General features: G+C 38.5%; 1 protein-coding gene across 2 annotated transcripts; it reads left to right on the plus strand.

Moving 5' to 3' along the window:
• Positions 1-630: 630 nt before the first annotated feature.
• On the plus strand, positions 631-20,902 carry LOC106166344 (hemocyte protein-glutamine gamma-glutamyltransferase). Of its 2 annotated transcripts, none has more exons than XM_087004545.1 (14): positions 631-1,126; positions 6,950-7,183; positions 7,477-7,755; positions 9,260-9,378; positions 9,954-10,061; positions 10,667-10,841; positions 13,136-13,378; positions 13,736-13,895; positions 14,207-14,325; positions 14,833-14,912; positions 15,511-15,709; positions 18,498-18,658; positions 18,832-18,986; positions 19,280-20,902. In XM_087004545.1, exons 1-14 carry the CDS (start codon positions 943-945, stop codon positions 19,425-19,427), a joined length of 2,364 nt encoding a protein of 787 aa, XP_086860671.1. In that variant the 5' UTR covers positions 631-942; the 3' UTR covers positions 19,428-20,902. The 2 variants fall into 2 exon arrangements, with proteins under 2 accessions (XP_086860671.1, XP_086860672.1); XM_087004546.1 differs by lacking the exon at positions 631-1,126 and adding an exon at positions 6,635-6,692 and having other exon boundaries at positions 15,511-15,710; positions 18,496-18,658.
• Position 20,903: the final 1 nt, after the last annotated feature.

Below are 20,903 nucleotides of genomic sequence, written 5' to 3' on the forward strand. Positions count from 1 at the left end.
CAACAGGACGCTACAATCGCAATCTCACCTGACACATTAAACACTGCAGAGCTCATCGAGGGGGGGGGGAGAGAGAGACTGTTGTCAATCATTTACCCAGGACAGAGAAGCTTCTTAATTACTACCTTCGCTCTACGCCTATAATAATCTGACCTACATGTCAATTATAGGAATAAGAAACTTAAGATTTTTTTTTAGATGTTGGATTTATCCGCCAATCTATTTTAATGTTAACCTCAAATCTGTTGTCTTTATCTAATGGCTAGGCCTACAATCCGAGCACAAAACACAAGCTTTACTGTCGATGTCAATTTTGAATTTCTAATGCATAAATCAAACTGAGCACACGTCGGTTCAAATTAAGTTTAAGCACTGCGTTTAAAAATAGTACATCAATTTAGAAATATAAAAAATCTGGTAAATTTATTAGGAATCAAATCAGTGGAACAAAAAGAGCATTGGCATTTGGATCAGATTCAAGAAATTACTTTTTGTTTCATCTGACAGTCAAGCTTTTTAAAACCGGCTCAACTTTTCCAACTAAACAGGTATGTCTTTTTATGTGGGTCAGAATTTGAATCCCCGGACCAAAAAACCAGCGCGGACCGCATCACAACAACATAACGCACACCGACTGAAGTGTGGTTAGCTCATAAAGACGGGCAGGGCCAAAATATATGAAGCTCTCGCATGCTGAACTCTGATCCGCGGATCGGTTTACATCCTTGCTCCCAAGCAGCCGTCCAATTTTAGCACGGAATCTAAGAAAATGTCTTTTCCAAGGTGTTGAGCGGGTCGAACTGGGGTGCTGCTGCCGGGTCGTCTGTACAGTGACGCTTTCAAGGACATCGGGACGTGCAAATAGTTGGGGATTGGGACCTTCAGTCGATACACGTTAAAGTAAAGCTGCAAACCACGTAATATTGAATACCTGATTGAACGATGGGGAATTTAAAAAGCAAACATACTCGTTACGAGGTATCGACTCCGCCGAAGAGTGAGCTAGAGCGGCGGGGACGAGGGGAGGGCGTGAACCGGTCTCGTAGGGATGATTTCTACGCACGTAGGTCCGGCCTGAAACCCCACCCTGAGAGTGCAGTGTCTCCTGAAGACAGAAACTTACAAGGTAGGGACAGTACGCTAAATGATATGTTTTGCGCTCTTGTGAATTTCGTTGCAAAAGATCTGTCCTACCAAATATATATAAATCTTTTTTTAACTTATATCTTACACCATATTGGTAATGATGTATCCAAATCCCTATTACTGCATTAAATAATTGTTTGAGAGGAAATCAGAACTTTTGTGAAAACTGGTGTCAGATGTCTCTATTTTAAACAAACAAGTCATATTGTTTTGAATTATTTTCTTCTACTTTAATGTCAGCGGAAAACACATTGGTTAATAACAACTACCCATTACAGATAATAAGAAAGTGTTTAGTTACCTTTCCCACATAAATTTTAATAGGATGACTCAGAGAAGTAATTTGATAATGTAATGATGCCACATTTAACCCTCATCGGAATAATGTGTCCCCTATCTCACTTTAAGTGCGCTCGACGGAGGACACATATTTAACCTTTAACAAATAAAAGAGAAAATGAAGTTAATTGAAAAGAAACAGAATGACCTTTCTGTTAGAGTCTGGATTAAGCTATTAAAAAAAACATCACAGATGTGAGTCGTTTAAGGACAAAATGGGAACATCTATCATAGGCCTGGCAGGAGCTCGCCAAGAATTAACTTTTAAGGATTCCCTCCCCAAAAATAATCGTGACGACTGTAGCCTTGGCTACAGACATAAACAACTGGAAAGTTTGAACTTATGGAATGAAAGAGGCAGCAATCCACGTGACTAGGAATCGGACACGATGGAAAGTTCCAGCAAGGCCTTCAATTGTTGATAACAATTTGACTTCATTTTGTCCTTGAATAAGTTATTCTGTTTATAGTGATATAACGAGTCACATGAGAACCCCACAGTCAAAACATGTGACAATTAAAGTTGTCACATGAAGAACCTTGAAGCTACTGTAGGCTGTGCAATTACTCAAATGCATTTAAATTCTATAATTATGTCAGTTGCATAAAAATCAGGCTAGTATGGCCACATTAAAGCCATTAAAAATCTGGCATAAAATTTCAGCAGTGATACGTGTGTGTACTTAGTTTCTTTTCTATGTGCTATGATAAAAATAACATAACGTGGGATATAGACCAAATTTATTATAGGGCGAGCTATTGTCTTTATCGTCAAGGATTCAACCGGTCTCCTTCTTTTACCGGGTAAAGAATGATAAAACATAATATTCATTATCAATACGAGTATATTTCACCATTCCTAAGGCCACATCTTCACTACAAATGCTTCTGTTTATTTTGACGGCGAATAATGATAATAGGCTTTAGCTAATTTTTCATTAGCATCCTCGCCAGGGCTACAGAGAGGTTTTTTAACACTAAATGTTCACATCTATTTCTCCGGCTAATTATGAGCAAATTTCTCTACTATCCAGCAAGGACCTTTGCACGAATAAAATAAATAAATAAATGAATAAATAAATAAATGATGTCTAACCAAGCTACGCATTTCTGTACTATCCAGCGAGAATTTTTGTTCAAAATTTCAAAAATGACGTCATAACCGAGTTGGCCTCTCCTTGGGAGTATTTCATTGGCGGCCTTGAACCGGGTCCTGTCACAGGGTATCTTCATATTTTAAAACAAACTCGCTGCAAGCTAAATCTTTATTTTTTTATTTTTTTTATTATTATTATTTTATTTATTTATTTATTTATTTATTTATTTATTTATTTATTTTTTGACAAAACGGGTATATCATAGTCGGTAAAATTTGTAAGGCTAGGGTTGTTCGTTGCACGGTGCTAATAGGTCATAAAGCATTTATTCATATAACATATAAAACTACTTCCAGAGTTCAGAAGACTCTTTGAAGAATATCCTCTCAAACTGGACGTTCTCCAACTCCAAGCGAACTCTGCTAATGAGAGCGAACTTTGCACAAATACAGCGTGAACTTTTTCTTCTTTTCTTTTTCATGCGCCCGCCCGCTAAGCGTGAAACACTGCTTATGTAGCTATGGCAGTGATATATATGCGGGCTGGGGTAAGATTATCCGCTATATTTGAAGGGTCTGTGACTTGCTGCGTCTGCCTGTGATCTTTTTGAGAAATTGTTTGTTTATTTATAATTATTCAGTTTTCGTGAGCAGTAATAGTGTGAGCTTATCTGGTTAAAAAAAGTCAAGCTGTTTTCTTATACTGTTTTCCTATTACCCGACCCAGACGTACAAAAATAAATAAATAGATGAATAAAAACATGAGTAGACGTGATATACATCAGATACGATTGTCTGGAAAAACAAGGTTCAATGTATTTCTTAGAAATTATAATCCAATATTCTGGTGTGATTTCTTGATACTGAAGAAAGTTAACGTTAAATGATTAAAATGAAGAGTCTAACGTCAGAGAAACTGGCTAAAATATACACACTCTCATAAAGATGTAGATGGGTAACATATGAAGTCAAATCACATGGTAAATAACATATTGACTTAATACATCTCCTGGTTAAATCATCAGAATACAATACTCAATGTCACAGTGTACCTGGTCACCCCCCAGATCAAAGATCTGGGAGAAAGGTGGAGGAAGACGTGTTTGACAGCAAATATTGCCACTCGGTCAAAATGCAGACAGCAAACATAAACATGATAAATAGGGGTACTTTTGTATGTAGAGTTTTTTCCCAAAAAATTATAGCTTTAAGTAAATGTCATTCCCTAGGTCGTAAAGCTATGGAAATTGTATTTGAAAAAGAGTTCTTTGGTGCAGTTAAAAATACCTTCAGTGTATCAGGTTGAAATTAATCATGTCAACCAAAAGAAGCGCAGCCCACCTTGTGTGATCACCAGGTGTGAAAACGAACAAGAAAGTCGCGGACACAACATTTTAAACACGCACTTTCAAAGTTTAATATATTGTTTCTTTAAACGCCTGCGTCCCCCACACATACCCTACTGATGAATCACAAACCAGTTTGTATCGCTAGGAGCAAAGTTTCTTTATAATCCAATGTTTTGTGAACTTGAAACCGAGTTCCTGTTTTAAGTTTGACTTTTGAATAATAATGCAATTCGAAGTGAATATATTATGTCAGAAGGAAAAAGTAATCTTTACAGTGTTTCATGCCTTTAATGTATTTCATTTCAAGACTGGCGACTCTGCTCATAAAGACCTGTTCTACGTACATGCTAGGACATACGAAACGGTTTCGTGCGTCCTAGATACATGTTTGGCGATATCTCTTTCGGTTAACAGGTGCCATCCTGACATATAAGTGATAAACATCAGATCCATGCACAATGAGAATTATAATGTTTATGATATTCGTGGTTCTTGTATGATGAATCAGGATTAAAACCCCAACGATTAAAAGACATAAGCTGCCGGTAAAAGTCAGGATTCTTGTACGGGATAAGGGCACTCTTTTGGGTTTTTTTCTTTTGTCGACGAGCACATGCGACATCTGTCCGGTCACTATCAGAATCCCACAGCTGTTTGACAGCACGACAAATGATACTATCTAGGTATGCGGTCGATAAAAGTTCTTTGTTTAGTCATTGGGCTTGACTGTTACATATTGTGCTATAAATATATTTAATGTATATAAGTGTTTCTGCAGAGACGAGTTAAGCAAGAATTTTAATGTTCTTTACCGCCTCCGCATACGCTGACCTTCGCGGCTTTAGATGATAGGATTTAGCTTTCATTTACATTTATAAAAAGAATGATGAAAGTATAAGAAAGTCCTTTGTTTAAGACTGAAATGCACCCTGTTTCAGATCTTTGTTTAAGATATCACCCTACACCTGTTTCTTGGACTGATTCTGTAACAAAGAATGAGTGGAACGAACTTCAGGAATACAGTCGAGATGCTCTCTGCGGCCCCTAACATGAACTTGACTTAATGTGTGGTCATACTATGTGGAAAACACAAGCAGGCAGCCACCGTTACTCTATAAATTGTATAGCAGAATGTTCCACGTGCCAGGCAAACAACATTATGGAGAATTAATTACAACACACAAGGTCCATTACTAGAAAATAATGTCCAAGGATGTTTAGTGCCCTTCCAAAACAGCACATGCCACAGAAAATTGGATAATTTGGCTTTTTTTTTTTTTTTTTTTTTTTTTTTTGCAATTTTCAACGAATTGTGTATTCATAGGGCCGTGGGTTTACTTTCACATTGTCTGAAGAGATTTTGAGTAAAGGCAAAAAGAGTCTATTACAATTTCAAATAACAATAATTATAAGGATACATTTATTAGATATAGTTTAATCCAAAAAAAAAAAAAAAAAAAAAAAAAAAAGAAAAAAAAGAAAAAAAAAAAGTCAACCAAGACAAAAAAGACAAAAATATCTCTGCCATAGCCAGTCGTAATCCAGCATTATAAAACACCGGCCCCGATTTAACGTCTGTGGTTCCGAGTCTGGCTCAGTCTTGCTCTGCTTTTTATCCTGGCCTACCTGTGTTTTTATCTCTAAGTATCAGTTTTGCAGTACCTGTTTTGGTGTAGTTGTGCGGTAAAGATAGTCTTTTCCACTAAACTTATGTTTTGTTCGTAGTTCATTACACCTAAATACCATCAGTGAGGCCAGAATAGGGGGCTCTTTCTTTACACACGGATATATCTTCACACTGAAAAGGCAACTTTTCATATACTGCAATCAAATCCCCAAAATGACAGATAAAAGTAATTCCTTGCGTGTTTTATTATTCTCGAGCATGACTTGAAATCTAATCACGTAAGCTGCAAAGACATATAATTACAGTATGGATATGACACCTCTTACAGAAGTTCACTTCTCTCGCTCACCCGCTTTTGCTCACGAACACCCATAGCCCTGCGTTATCTTGAAGTTTTATAGATACTATTTGTTAAGGCTAAGGTAACAATTACCGAAGCCAAGTAGTTCGTAGATGAACTATTCTTATTAAAGGAGTGAGCAAGTTGCACCAGCTTCAGAAATTGGGCCTTGGATAGAGGGGCTGCATTAAATCCAGGTAATAAGCAAGATACCTGCGGCAGCCACTTCAATGTGACAACAAGAACATTTATGATGAAAGATATGTCTGTTCTGAGAACTCTTCATTCACCACAAGTACAATACTGGGAAAGAAAAAGTATCTCAACCAGCTGGTATAAGGTGTATGTAAATGTATAAAACGGTACAACCTTCAACGAGCCTCGCATAGTGAAGCTCAGGCGTGGTGCTTGTCTTTCTTAATTGCTCCACCTCGTCTAATGTCCTGCTGTATGTAGACACCAGAACGTGATGGCATGAAGTAACAAGTACCAGCAACTTAGCATTCACTCAGCTTTGGTATCTGACTCTAGTGCTCTTACCTCTAAATTACATATATCTTTCATCATTACTATGAGTTGGCCATAATTACACACGCGCCGCCTTTAGACGTACCTGTATGCCTGGCTGGGTGTTTAATATGATTTGCCCCCACGTGGACAAAGTCTGAAGCCCGGGATATTCAAAGAGGGCTACAAAATTCCGCCCTCATCAGAATGAATACTCCCAGAATACCAGAGAATGGAAAAGTAGAATGACAACAGGATTCAGTGGAATCGGCCTAAATGCATCCAAAAGTATATTAGTAGCTCGCTAGCCAATGCTTTTGTCTTTCTTATTCATATTCGTACATATTGCCACCGACCAATTACGATTAACAAACACACCTGAATGATTTTCCAGTATTTAGAGACACGACTTTTCACCCTCTAATGAAGCAACAGAAACTGCTGCACATCTCAATATAAGCAGGGTGACTACTTTTTTCCAAATCAAACTCATTCTGTACATTTTATATGTAATGATTCAGAACCAATTATACACTCTATTCCAGTTCCACCAAAGGGAAAGCGTATTCTTCATGTAAAAGATGTGGATTTGTGCATCAAGCAGAACACCTACGACCATATCACGGACAAGTACGAGCTGACAGAGGAGCGGGAAGAGGATGGGAAGAAGATCAAGCCAAATCTAGTCATCCGACGTGGAAAGCCTTTCGACATCGTGGTTAAATTTGATCGAGCTTTCGAAAAAGAAAAAGATGACTTGAAAATTATACTTGAAGTGGGTGAGTACTAAGAACGCAATCGATGGACATGCATTCATTTAAAATGCAATTGCATTATTTGAAAAAGACAAAACGACAGCTTTACATTTATCAAAATATAAGAGCTAAGACATTACACGCGTTCATGTTTACATAACTTGTGCTAATTTGAAGAATAGTTTCCAGTGATTGATAACATGCTCCATTTTTACTCTAAAGATATTTCAGATGTCACAATCTACAATTTTAAAATAGGAAAATATAACAAATACTTTCTTATTATGTCAAGTGCACCATCTCTCTCCGCTTATCAGGTCCCAGACCGCTTCCAAGCCGAGGGACATCAGTGGTGATCGTCCTTTCTGACGAGGACAAGCCGAACCAATGGGGGGCGATGATCAAAGAGGTGAACGGTAAAGACGTCACCTTGAGAATCTTCACCCCTGGGAACTGTATCGTGGGGAAATGGACGCTTAAACTGGAGTTTAAGTTGCTGAAGGATGCGGGTACTGGCAAACCTGAAGAAGAAGTGAAGAAGTATAGATATGTCCACGAGGACCCGATCTACATGTTGTTCAATCCCTGGTGCCCTGGTGATTATCGTTTATTCATTTACCTCATAACTGATTATTTCATTTGTTGATCTGTTGATTCACCTATTGATTAATTCATTTTGTATTAATTGTTCATATATTTGTTCATATGTTTATTTTTTCGCTCGCTTACTTTGTTGATTGTTCTGTATGATTCACTCGCTCATTTATTTAGACCCATTTTAAGGTATTTGTTTATTTCTTTTAACAACTTAACATAAAATGCACCGATCTTCTTTGTTGTATGTTTCTGTTATGTTGTTGTCCACATTATAGTACACATTTAAGTGCCGTCACATTCACCCTGCACTCGTGAGATCACGAGAGTTTTGCCTTGAACAAACCGGTAGCCTACCGGCAACAGCCGGGGCCTTGGTTTGCTCTGGGAATAAGGCCAAACGTGGGGAAATTGTCCTTTTAAGAAATGTTAAGAAAAACTGTTTATGTTTCTGTCTCTCAAAGACAGAAAACACTAGTGTGTGAAGCCTACAAGCGCGCCTGATTGATGCATTTTCGTCATACCCCGCCGCCTTTGGCTCTTGGCTTTCGGTTCTAATGTTACATGGTTTCCGGAGTTATTATCGCGCTGCCAAGCTACAGTCTTCAGAACCTCTTTGTGGCAATATCTACCATTGTCATCTCAGGCCCACTAGCTACCCTCCCCCTCCCGGAGCAGCTATAAAAACTGATATAACTCTGCAGTGCATAGCAAGATCCCAGATTAGATGGACAGATTCCTATGTTCTCTCAGTGGGATTTCACTTCTGATATTATCAGTAAAGTAACTGTAAGGTAGATTCTTCTTTTTAAAAAGTGCATCGCCATGTTGCGTTACTTTACATTTTATAATGATGACCTACGAATTCCGTTTATCATTTAAACGTAAGTCAGCTTTGCATAAATCTTAAACACGTTGCCTTGGGATACCTTGTAATCCTCTTGTGTAATGTCGAGGTTTTGATGTATTGCGTCAGTATAAAGGTGAAAGTATCAGATGCGAGGAAAAAAGGAATAAAACATCTTTCGCTGCCCTCCCTCTTGAGTTCATGTGCTAATAATAGCTTCCCGGCAATAAAGCCCCGAAACTTGCGTCTACAGAGAAAACACCGCGTTATAAACTAGACCCAGAGCTCTGCACCTGCTGGATACGAACGTGTTTTCTGAGAGAAAAAAAATGCGTGTGGTATTGATTCAAATCTTCTCAGAGAGTTCACGAAGATATAAGTTTGCCCTGCACTTAGTGATGTATCTCCAATGTGTCTCAAGACTTTTTATGCAGCATTAAGTCTGTTTTATCTTGTTCTTTGTTTATTTTCACGGAATCGTTTTTCTTATTCCATTTGTTATTTTCCGGATTTTTATTACTAGTTTTGCCAATGTTTCCTATGTTATTTCCCGCGAGTCAATTTTGCACACCCATCCTGTAGTTTTGAGGTCCCAGTATTTGGATTAGTTAATAACTATAAAGCCGTTTACATAGCATGAACTTCAACTGTGTTTTCAGATGATATCTGTTACCTGGAGGATGAAACCCTCATCCTGGAATACGTGTTAAATGACATGGGCAAGATTTATGCCGGGAACTATAAACAGATCGGGTCAAAACCTTGGACATTCGGCCAGGTAATTGAAACTTTTAAGATTTACTTTTTTTTTCTTAGGCATCCTTTTGTAAATATTCTTGGAAATTAATCTGGATTCCCCTGTTAAACTTTGTTTGCTATCACGCTGAGATATTTTCCTGTTGGAATTCGGGCGTAAGCCTACGTGTAGTAAGCAATGTTGAATACGCATTGGAGGCCAGTAGGGGTAATTGGTCAGGATGACAGTCACTTATGAATGACACACAAAATGTCAAACGAAATTGAGTTGAGCTACTTTACAGGAAGTCTAGAAACGCTTTTGTGCAGTATTTTAAATGCATCACATTGGTCGCGAAACTCCATTAAAATCCGTTTTCATGGAACATTTCCCTTTGACAATCCGCCTTCTTTATCTTTAATTATAAGCGATTGCAATGGTTTGATGTGAGTTTCGGTATGGTATATATACCTACTGCACCTCATTTGTAGCCGTGCATTTAACCATCACCTCAAAAGCTTGTTTTCTTTGTAAAAAGATAGCTTTGTTTACGTCAATCGAACGTATTTTAAAAACTTAAGAATGAAAATTACGTTTTAAATGCGACCATGTTTCAGTTTGAAGACTTCGTCCTGGATTGTGCGTTCTACGTCCTTGACAAGGCTGAACTTCCGTACAGAAGCAGAAACAACCCCGTGGGTGTCGTCAGGAAAATCAGTGCAATTGTAAGTACCAGTCGTTATCTTACCAAAACACGAGTTTCCGTTGAATTTTACATTTTAACATCACAGCATCACCTACTGCAATCACATAAAACGCATTTCTGTTGAAAAATATTGTTACCTTTAAAAAAAATTCGGAAACTATCGAAAAGCGCCACTGTTGTAATTACGCAGCTTTCTGTTTGAGCTCAACTACAAGATTTACAAACAAAAAAAAGCCACCAGTTTCTCTAGTGAGTGGCAGCTACCTAACCAATGACAGGGTGACATTTTGCATTTGGCCAAGCAGGCCTATCCCTTAATTTTGTGCACTATATTTTGCCACTCTTGTTGAAATGAATGGTTTGGCCCATAAGGCCTAATTCTACCACTAACAGTAGTTATATACATGGGCGTCCGCAGAAAATTTTCTAGGGGGGGGGGTCAAAGTCATTGAAGGGGGAGATAATGATTGGCTGGGTACCCGCAATTAACGTGCCCGCCAAAATTCCAGGGGGATCAAGTGACCCCATTGACACCCCCCCTGCGGACGCCCATGGTAATATATATTTTTTTATTGACCATACTCAATACCCAAACTTGAGTAAAATGTTTGCTGTCCCATCCAGACCAACTCTCTGGACGACGACGGAATTCTGGTGGGTAACTGGTCCGGCGACTACTCTGGCGGCACTGCACCCACTGCCTGGGTGGGGAGCGTCGCCATCTTGGAGGAGTACTGGAAGACGAAGCAGCCCGTCAAGTTCGGCCAGTGTTGGGTGTTCTCCGGGGTCGTCACCACGCGTGAGTCTTATCACATGGTTACACGTGATTTGCGCTGCCACACATGGGTCTTTAAGCATTGTCACGAGCCTACTGAAACTTGAACTTGGGTTGATACTTTTCTCGTTAATGTTAATGTATATATTCAGGCCTTCCCAACTACCAGACTCGGCACCTACGGGTCCAGAATAAACCGGTATATCTGACCACACTACCCGTTTTCAAGGTGTGTGTCAGATCGCATAAAAGAGTATCATACCCTTTCACAAATTCTGTAAGCCTACCTGTCATCCGGGTATCGCGCCTCGTTTTCGTCAGGTAGGAGTCGTATGAATACAACAGACGACTCCCTCAATCAGGGGGTGGAAACGCGCTACTTATATGATTAAGACGAGCCTAGCCGTCAGTACCGGTTATTGTTTTGTGACCTTGAGGAGCAATTAGGTTTGGTCGTTGCGGCACGCATGAACAGTAGTTGAACTACCACACCTGGGTCTTTTGTTTTTGACGACTGTTCACTCGTCATCGAGGCGCTTGTTCAAGACTACAGGCTGATATCTACTAGTGCTACCAGTGGCTTCATTAGTAACGTTCCGACGTCCAATACTTAAGTTTTCTGTCCGTGCATACAAACCCTGAAAAAGGACAGCCTCGCTGACGAGAACAATAGACGTTTCTGACCCCTCTCTAGGATTACCCCTGCCCTCAATCTCGTCCATCCCGGTAGTCATGAAAATAATTTAACCCCCGACAGAATATGCTTCTGCTATCAAAATTAAGTCTACTTTTCTAAATTAATATATAAGTTTGCAAGTTCTTATTTACAAAACATCATTGGCTATGTCCGAACCTAAATTTTATGTTAAAAATTGCGGTACTGTCAGATTTTAGTATAAACAGAGAAAATTGCAGCAGCGCATGAATCTAGATGAGATGCACTACTTTCCAACCCCGCTTAGGATCATTGCTATCACATCGCGCACCAGGCAAAATCGGTGTGGTGGCTGATACCCTGTAATGCGATCTGACACACACCTTGAAAACGGGTAGTGTGGTCTGATAAACCGGTTTATACTGGACCCGTAGGTGCCGAGTCTGGTAGTTGGGAAGGCCTGATATTGTAGAATGTTAATTTGCACAAATATTGTTAAAGTGATGTTAATGCTGCACTGTGCAGATGTGTTTTGTCTACTGTTCCGTGCAGAATATTTATCCACATTACCGTTAATTGAAATATTTCAACCAAATAGGGTCCTTATAGTATCCCAGTTAACATTACTTTAAATATATGAAGATAGGGGAAGGCATGTTATCTCATAATGTGATCCGCGTACGGGAAAGAATTTTCTATTAGTTCAAGGCGTATCAGGTTATGAAAAAAAAAAAAGAGAGAGAGAGAAGCAAGATCTGCCAGCGATAGCAGTCCATGCAATAGCCGCACCTGTGCTGAAGTGCACAAAGCGTGGGAAGAGGGTATCCCAGCAATTTATAGTTGATTAAAAATGAGGAAGCGCTGGTCATATTTTTTCTGACATATATGTTAAATCTACCTTGAACTTGGCTAGGGTCTATATTTTCATATCGTGGTTAGGAAAATGTCGGGAGTTTTATACTCATTTAGCCCTCTAGGCATGCAGCTGAGCATACTTTACTCACATGCTGAACAAGCTTCATACAGGACCGCCAGGAATTGGGTCACATTATATTCGTTATTACCCTTTCTAGCTCCGACATGCATCAAGATGGGAAAGAAAACTGGGAGGCGGACGAAATTGTGTGGATATAATCGCTCTGTTACCTAAGCTTTGATGTCATTGGCATTCACACATATATACATAAACACTAATATCTATATTTTAGAACCACGATTTAACGTGACCTTACTTTCCTCATCGTACAGTGTATTATATTATTTCAGAAAATCCAGAATGGCATTAACATCCTCAGTGCGATTTTTTCTGTAGAGTCCACGTAGTGTATTGAAGAAGAAACATACTGTATAGCGTTATGCTCTTTGGGTTTATAGTGCATTTTACACACCTATTTAAACCTTGCAAGTGTGATTTAATGGCGAGAAATGGTGTTGCCGTACATTAATAAACCCTAGTTATGGGATGTTTAACAATGAACCAGGCAAGCAAATTCTCCTTATACAAACATTAGTTATGAGCTATTTTTAAAGAAAATGTATACTTTGAGATTGCACTTTTTATTATTTCATCTAGTGTTGGTATCAGTCGAGTAGGCCTACATAATTTATTTCCTTGTTGGATCCCTTGCCTTGGATTGTTAAGTATAAGAAAAGTATATTTCAGTATGCAGGGCTCTGGGCATACCATGTCGCAGCGTCACCAACTTTGCATCCGCCCACGACGTGGACGCCTCTATCACAATCGATATGTATTGGACCTCAGACGGCAAGCCGATGGAGGACGCCAACTTCGACTCCATTTGGAACTTTCACGTTTGGAATGACGTGTGGATGGCTCGCCCCGATCTTCCCCCAGGGTATAGTGGCTGGCAGGCCATCGATGCCACACCCCAGGAGACCAGCGACGGTAGGGACCCTCTATGTTGTTTGTAAAGATGCCAGGTTCAAGTATTAAGTCACACAGCAGGCCAGTGTTAGAAATTAAGGCTGGACCGTCTGCCGGGGCAGACAACTTTCAGAATGGGCAGAGAAGTTTTCCCACCCGGCAGGCATTCTAGCCAGCTAATTTCCAAGATGGCTGAGCTTTCGGTCCAGCAACTTATTTTCCTAAGAGGCAAACACTGCAGCAGGCTATACAATATATGCAGCTTGAAATGTTGGGTTAAACTTCCAGACTTACAGCCAGGTAGTGCACATCGTACTTTTAGGTTATTTTTAAAGTTAGACGTTTATTTCGTGTAAACAATGCATTTTTCTCTATCAGGTATCTATTGTTCTGGCCCTTGTTCGGTAAACGCTTTACGTGACGGCGTAATCACTCTGCCATATGACGGACCTTTCATCTTTGCCGAAGTGAACGCAGACAAGGTTCATTATATTCAAAAGTCAAATGGAGAATTTAGGAGCGTCATTCAGAAAGACATGTAAGAAAATAGTATCCAAATATTCGTGTTTATTTTCCTAAAAAATAATTTCAAATATTTGATGAAATTTAGGCGAAAGAATGAGGCACGCTGATCTTTTTAAGGTGTGTTCCCAGCACACACGTCATGTTCGGATCACGTGGCTAGCACGTTGCTACCACTTTTTAACGTCATAGCGACGGATTAACCACGTGTTACCAACGTGACGTGTTTGCTGGGTTTGAGGTACTTTATTGACTAACACATTCATGATCACACATTGAACAATTTGAGACGTTGTGTATCAACATTGTTTCTTTCACATGTCACAGTGTTGGCAAGCGTATTAGTACTCGGCTACCAGACGGTTTTGCAAGGCGTGCGGTGGTTGGAAGTATCATAGATGATCCCGACAGGCACGACATCACATCCCAGTATAAGCACACAGAAGGTAATGACGTCACATTTCAGTATTAGCACACAGGAGGTAATGATGTCACATATCAGTATAAGCACGTTCAAAGTAATGACGTCATGTTTTAGTATAAGCACATGCAAGGTAATGACATCACGTCTCAGTATAAGCACATGGAAGGTAATGTCATCGCGTCTTAGCATACACACAGCAGTAAATCACGTGTTACATGTTAGTGCAACCACTTGAGAAAATTACGTCAAATGCAAGAAAATGATTGAATGTAGATCTAATGTTGTCACATTTCAGTTAACAAAATAAGATTTCAAAAAAATATAGATAAAAAAGAACAGACGGGACTAAATTTTTTTTTTTTTTTTGTCTTTTAATAAACGTCATAACATTTTACTTGCTGTAAAGGGAAAAATAAATTATTTTGATATTTACGATATATCTTTTTACTTTAAAATTCAGTATGATGGAATAAAAAAGAGATATTTTTCTATATTTGTGTTTATATCTGATCCCCTCCCTTTCTGTCAGGTACTGCAGAGGAGAGGGCTGCACTGATGAAAGCCATCTCGACCTCCACAAGACAAGATATATACGATGACGTTGGCGACGTAAGTGGTATATCATTTTATATTTCAGCTCGGTTCGCCAATTTACAGCATGTCTATTTTATCACAGGAAAATGCTGAATGACGTCACAGGTTACAATTTTGTGGATTAACCAACATTCTGCTCTTTTGAGACACTCGATATTTTTCACTTAAAGTGTCTGAACATCTTATCATTTGAGTTTTTCAAATTTGTCGCTGTTGCCTCCGCTTTGTCTTCAATGTTAATATGATATCAAAAACTCTGTCAGACACTAGCTTTCACCATACCTGCCTAACAGCTATTCTGATTATGTTATAAACTGCTTTAAATACATAAATTTAATCAATAGGACAGGGGGCTAAGTGTGTTGAAGTGAAAATCTATCTTATGTGACAAAAAAATGTGATTCCAGTCTGACTTTATTCTGTTTCTTTATTATTATTATTATTATTATCATTATAAAAACCGTGGTTGATATCCCCTTGTGTGCTGGCCGTGTCGGTTGTTTATTGTTCATTTCAAGATTACAGTGGTTCAACGTAATTTACTGCTTTCGTTTTGGCAACCTTGGAACACATCTTTATATTACTCAAAAACTTTGTGCTTGCATATTTTCAGGATGTGAAATTCAACTTTGTGGACAAAGATGACATATTCATTGGTTCAGACTTTGACGTCGAGGTCAAGGTGACAAACACAAGCGACGAGGAGAGGAATGTCACCATCACCCTGTCTGCCACGGTGTGCAGATATACAGGCGTACCAGTGGCGCAGCTGAAAAACGAACAGTTCCAAATAAAACTGGAACCTAAATCTGGTACGGTTGCTCATCATTTGGCATGCATTTTGAGTTTCTTCGCCCTGGTGTATGGCATTATTGCGTCGTATTTAACAAACAGACGAGAGAGAGAGAGAGAGAGAGAGAGAGAGAGAGAGAGAGAGAGAGAGTTTGATTTTGGTAAATGTTACCATGTTATCACACTATGTATAAGAGTGATTGTACCAGTTTTTTTTCCAGGGCTATTTCTTTTGTCTCCATCTCATGGTTTTCATTATTTTTATCACTCTATCCGGTTTCTATTTGAAAAAAATTAACTTTAATTATAACTATCTTATTCAGATATTCTTTTGATGCCGTCTTTCATAATTCGTCTTCTTACTTCTCTATCTATGTTCTTTACTAGGAGGTAGGCGAGTATAATTGCTTTATATATGTTGCTTTCAGGAGTGTATTGTGTCCAACTTTTGTGGGGTTTCGCGTGATGTTTTTCACCCGTTGTCTTTATATGCCGCTATTTCTTCTTTCACAAATGAATTTACAAAAGTGTGATGGCTTTGAGTGAAATAAGTCTTCAGTAGAAGAAATGTGTGATCTGATACGGTATCAGAAATACCAATGTAAACATAATTTCTGGTTCCGACAAATTTTTATCAGACCTATATGCTGTTGTTTCGAATCTGAATTAGATTTTTAGAATAATATTTTTGATAATTAGAAACGGTAAATACAGGCACGTTGCTTGTTGCTTAATAATGGCCCAGTGCAGGTGCTGAATCACCTTGTGTTCCATCAACCTTACAATGATGTTATTTTGCCCTGTGTTTTTTTTATTTTAATTTTAAAATTGCTCTGAGGTACACTACCTGCTAAACCCGTTTCTTCAATTTCAATTAGACCGTTATGAAATCCGCTTACGGCAGTTATATCCGTTTGCTGCTCTTTTCTTTGTAAGCTTGCTTACTTTTGGAAAATCACTTTCTACATCTTATGGCTTTGCTCTTCACGGCGAAGCACTTTGGTTGTTTCTTTTAAACAAACTTGTTTGTATTAGTGTTATATTTAAGAGAGTCAAACGAGCAATTACTCGCAAGTTAAGGTATTTCCATACTGCATGTATAGAGGGAGCCACTGCAGCATCAAGCTCTCCTGCACTGGAGGACAATATAAGCATGCACTTCCTCTAGTCACCAGCTTTTATTTACCATGTGCTGTGTTGTTTTGAAATTATAAATCCCTAAAGATGAGTAATATTCCACCCAGAAAGGCTGGCAAGTTCATTTCACAGGGCAAACAGAACCTAAATAGAACCCCCTCCCAAGAATCCCTGGATCCCCCCTGTCTTTCATTATATTCTCAATTATGAAATATTCAGCAACTAAATATAGTGAGAAATACCATGAATGCTACTTTGAGGGCTATAGAGTTGAAGTGATGTATATTTGGGGCTTGAACTGAGGTGACATTACATTTTTCGGCATTTTTTGCCTTTTTTTGATAATTTCAATTGACTATATTTCAATATTTAGCCTGATGACCTACTATTTTTTTAACATCATGTCATGAAGTACTCATAGGAGAGTGTTTTTGCTCATTTTCATGAAAATTAAATTCAGGGATTGGGTACAATGACCAATTTTGTGTAAAATTGTTGGTTTCCAAACTGGCCACCAGGTGGCGTAGAAACATGATGAGGTCAGTTCTAAAAATAGAAACAACAATAAATGTATGAAAAAATGTAAAAATATTCTCTTTTCTCTTCATTAAAATCTTAACAGGTGTAATTATCCCCCTCAGGAGTGATATACTGGGCCTGAAAACTTATTTATATAGAGGCGCTGCGATATCCAATTCTAGCATTTTAGTCCATATTTCAGTTGGCTGTGGTGAGGAAACTAAACCGGTGACCATATCAAAAAAAATCATTTTTATTACCAGTTTCACCTGTACTTCATTGGTGCAAAGTTTGGAGACAATTAAATTAGAGAATCTAAAAGTATGGAAATACCCAGTAGGCCTACATGTATTTCTTTCCTTTCTATAAATGTCACAGCATGGCTTTTTTCACTTTAGATTTGTTCATCAGTTTCAGGGGCCACTCTTTCATCATGTCTGTGCCGTGTCCAGGATACTGGGAACGGTCAGGCATGTTGAAAATAGGGGCAGATACATGTATCCTCTGTTAGTCAGGGTGCGTGCGTACTTTTACCACGTATTTTTGTTGTTCTTCCAAGCTTAAATCATGTTTCTAGTACTTTTACCACGTACTCTTGAGCTTCTTCCAAGCTTAATCCATGTTTCTAGTGCTTTTCACTTACATGAGATTTTTTACTTCCTTTCCCTTTTAAACCGTTACGTAAAATGAATCTTGTAACTGTTATGTTCTCATGGTTTGATTTGTCATGTGTCTAAGAACAATTTAGTCCCCTTATTTTCTGTGACAGTACCATGCATTATTCAGTAGTGCCATTTATACAAGTTTGGGTTTTTTTCAATTTAGTTATGATACAAAAAAAACCTGCATAAGAAAATGCCTGAGTTAAACTCTATAGAAGAAAAACCTTTTAGTTCTTGTTCCAATTCGCACGAGTAGTAGGCGCCTAACCTTATTTCCATAGCTGTCCATGAAGCATTTGGTGCATTATCGGTAATCGGCTTGTTTCATCGTAGTCACCAGTGCAGAATGTTCTTTAAGAAAAATAATGAACAAAAATCTCTTCAAGAAACACGCCACTCTGACGTTGCTTTGGTCTTTACACGCCTGCGGGTGTTTTGTTTCAATGTTCATTGTAGCATTAGGAATATATACTGTTAACTTTCTGTCTAGAACAAAGCGTGAAGATGGCGTGTACTGTAGATGAGTACCTTCCAAAACTGGTGGAGGGAGCATCCATGAAGATAGGTGGTATGGCCTGGGTGAAGGAGACTGGACAGGTCCATGCAGACCTCGACGACTTCCGTCTAAGAAGACCCGATCTCAAAGTAGAGGTACAAAATAACGATAATAGAATGTCTCCAAACCTCTCCAGTGAATAAGAAAAACGTCATCATCTTGAATTTTATTTACTTGTTTTGTGGGAGGCGATAGAACCGGCCTCTTCACACGATCCTGTTACAGAAAAATGGCCTAATTTAATTGTTGTTTCCCTCTTTATTTTCAGGCGAAATGCCTTGACGATTCTGGAATTTTCAGAGTTGGAGTACCATTCGATCTGGTGGTTTCTTTAACCAATCCTCTTAACAAACAGCTGACGAAGTGCGAGTGGTTTATTGAAGGACCTGGACTGCAGAAACCTAAGAGGATAAAACACGCGTCGTAAGTATGACCCTCACTTTATACTGTAATTCAAAAACTAGACTTTATATTATTTTGAAAATAAGATTATCCTAGAACCTGTTTGAAATGCAAAAAAAAAAAAAAAAAAATTCAAAAACGTATTAAAAAGAAAAAATACTTTTTACGTCTCTATGGTCTACCCAAAATTAAATGGCAACATCTCTATCTGCCTCAATCTGCAATGCTGCCGTTATTAATGTCTCAGCAGTGGGCACATTTTACTTCAGCGGTTTAGGTTTAGGTTTTCAAATTGCTTCTCTTTCCTTCCATAGGGATGTGGCAGCAAATGCCCTCGTTGACCTCACGTATCAGATGACCCCCCGCCGTACCGGCACTCGCCAAATAGCAGTCGGTTTCGACACCGTGGAGCTCCCTGACATCACCGGTAGCGCCATCATAGAGGTCAAACCTGCTGCTTAACAAGGAATTGCAATGAAAAAAAACTAAGATTACTAAAAATATAAACAACTACATACTAAAAAAGAACTTTGAGATTTAGTGTAAAGGCTGTTTGCTTATGTTTTTTTTCCAAAATGCCCTGCCAGCATGCTGTATAGGCTGTGTTCTTTCATGGTGTCACATGAAAAAAATAAATAAAAAGATTCAAACACATTAACAGGAGACAATTTCTGGTCCAGTTGCAGAAGTTCGACATTGTCACCATCTTGTGCTGGACCCTTCACAAGTGCGAACAGAAAAATATTACGTAGATATTTTTGTTCCCTTAATTCCTTAGAAAATGCGTTTTCGTAAATCGACGGTAGGGTCACAACAACGTTGTTCTAGCCATAATGGGCTCTTTTAAATGAGCATGGAGGCTTTAGGAGGGGTGCCTTCCCTCTAGAATCTGATGGAACAGCATACGCAATAAATCAATGCAATACTTTTAACATATTAGTTAGAGAGCAATGTGATAGCATAGTCATGCATATTATTGAAGAGCTGACCAAAAAGTTATTTTTGGAAACTAAACTGGCTTTCATCAGCCTTAGCTGCGAGTCCCGTTCCATGTAATCCTTGTTTTAATGGCGTACGTGTCATCATGAACATCGATGACCCAAGCAAAACATAAAAATAAGGGAAATTTCAGAGGATGGGGATAACTTTTCGTCTTCTCATCGATAGCTTTTATCATAGTTTCTTTTTCACCAATATTATTCGTTTGCCTCTGTGCAATGCAAGGAAAATTTCTACTAAACAAGGCAGCCATATATTGGTTATATTTCGTATCTCTATTGGAAACACCAACGTTTATGAATGTAACCATATGGAGTAAAACTAGGATTTGTTTTGAAAAATGTATTATACTAAATGCATGCTACACATATAATGCAACTTTTTTATAAGTATGTACATGTATGTAAGAGGATTTGTAGGTTTTATATGAGCAGGTACCACATTTTCTAAGTACCAGAAACTGTGCAAGTTTTAAAGAAATGCATCAGCACTAGAGTCTCGATTAGATTATTTAAATACTTCAAAGCTTTAAGTTGCTTAAAAACCAGCCAATTGCCATAGGGTTATAAAGTTGGGAAAATTTTGTCTAGCAAACTAGGCGGCCAGTGTGTTTTAAAGGTGCCAAATAGGCAGTTAGATATGCAACTGTCAGATAACCGTGCATGTATATCACATTACAGTTACATTGGACAGTGGATTTATACGTCTTCAGTATATTGATTTGATATTATTGTACGTTTTTATACAATTCAATAGGTACTTAGCTCTTATGGTAGATAAGATGTAGTTGATAAGTAAAAAAAGGAACACGCAGTGCCATATACCTTAAACAGAGCCATCCTTAAGAACATGGCCTTATTTCGCACTTGTCGGTCCTTAATGAGATCACATATAAAGATCCGTCAAAAAAGATGATAAATAAAGCTTAACAAAAATGAT

This window comes from Lingula anatina, chromosome 2, assembly GCF_051362555.1.
Source record: "Lingula anatina isolate TDL-2025a chromosome 2, LinAna3.0, whole genome shotgun sequence".
NCBI lineage: Eukaryota > Metazoa > Brachiopoda > Lingulata > Lingulida > Lingulidae > Lingula > Lingula anatina.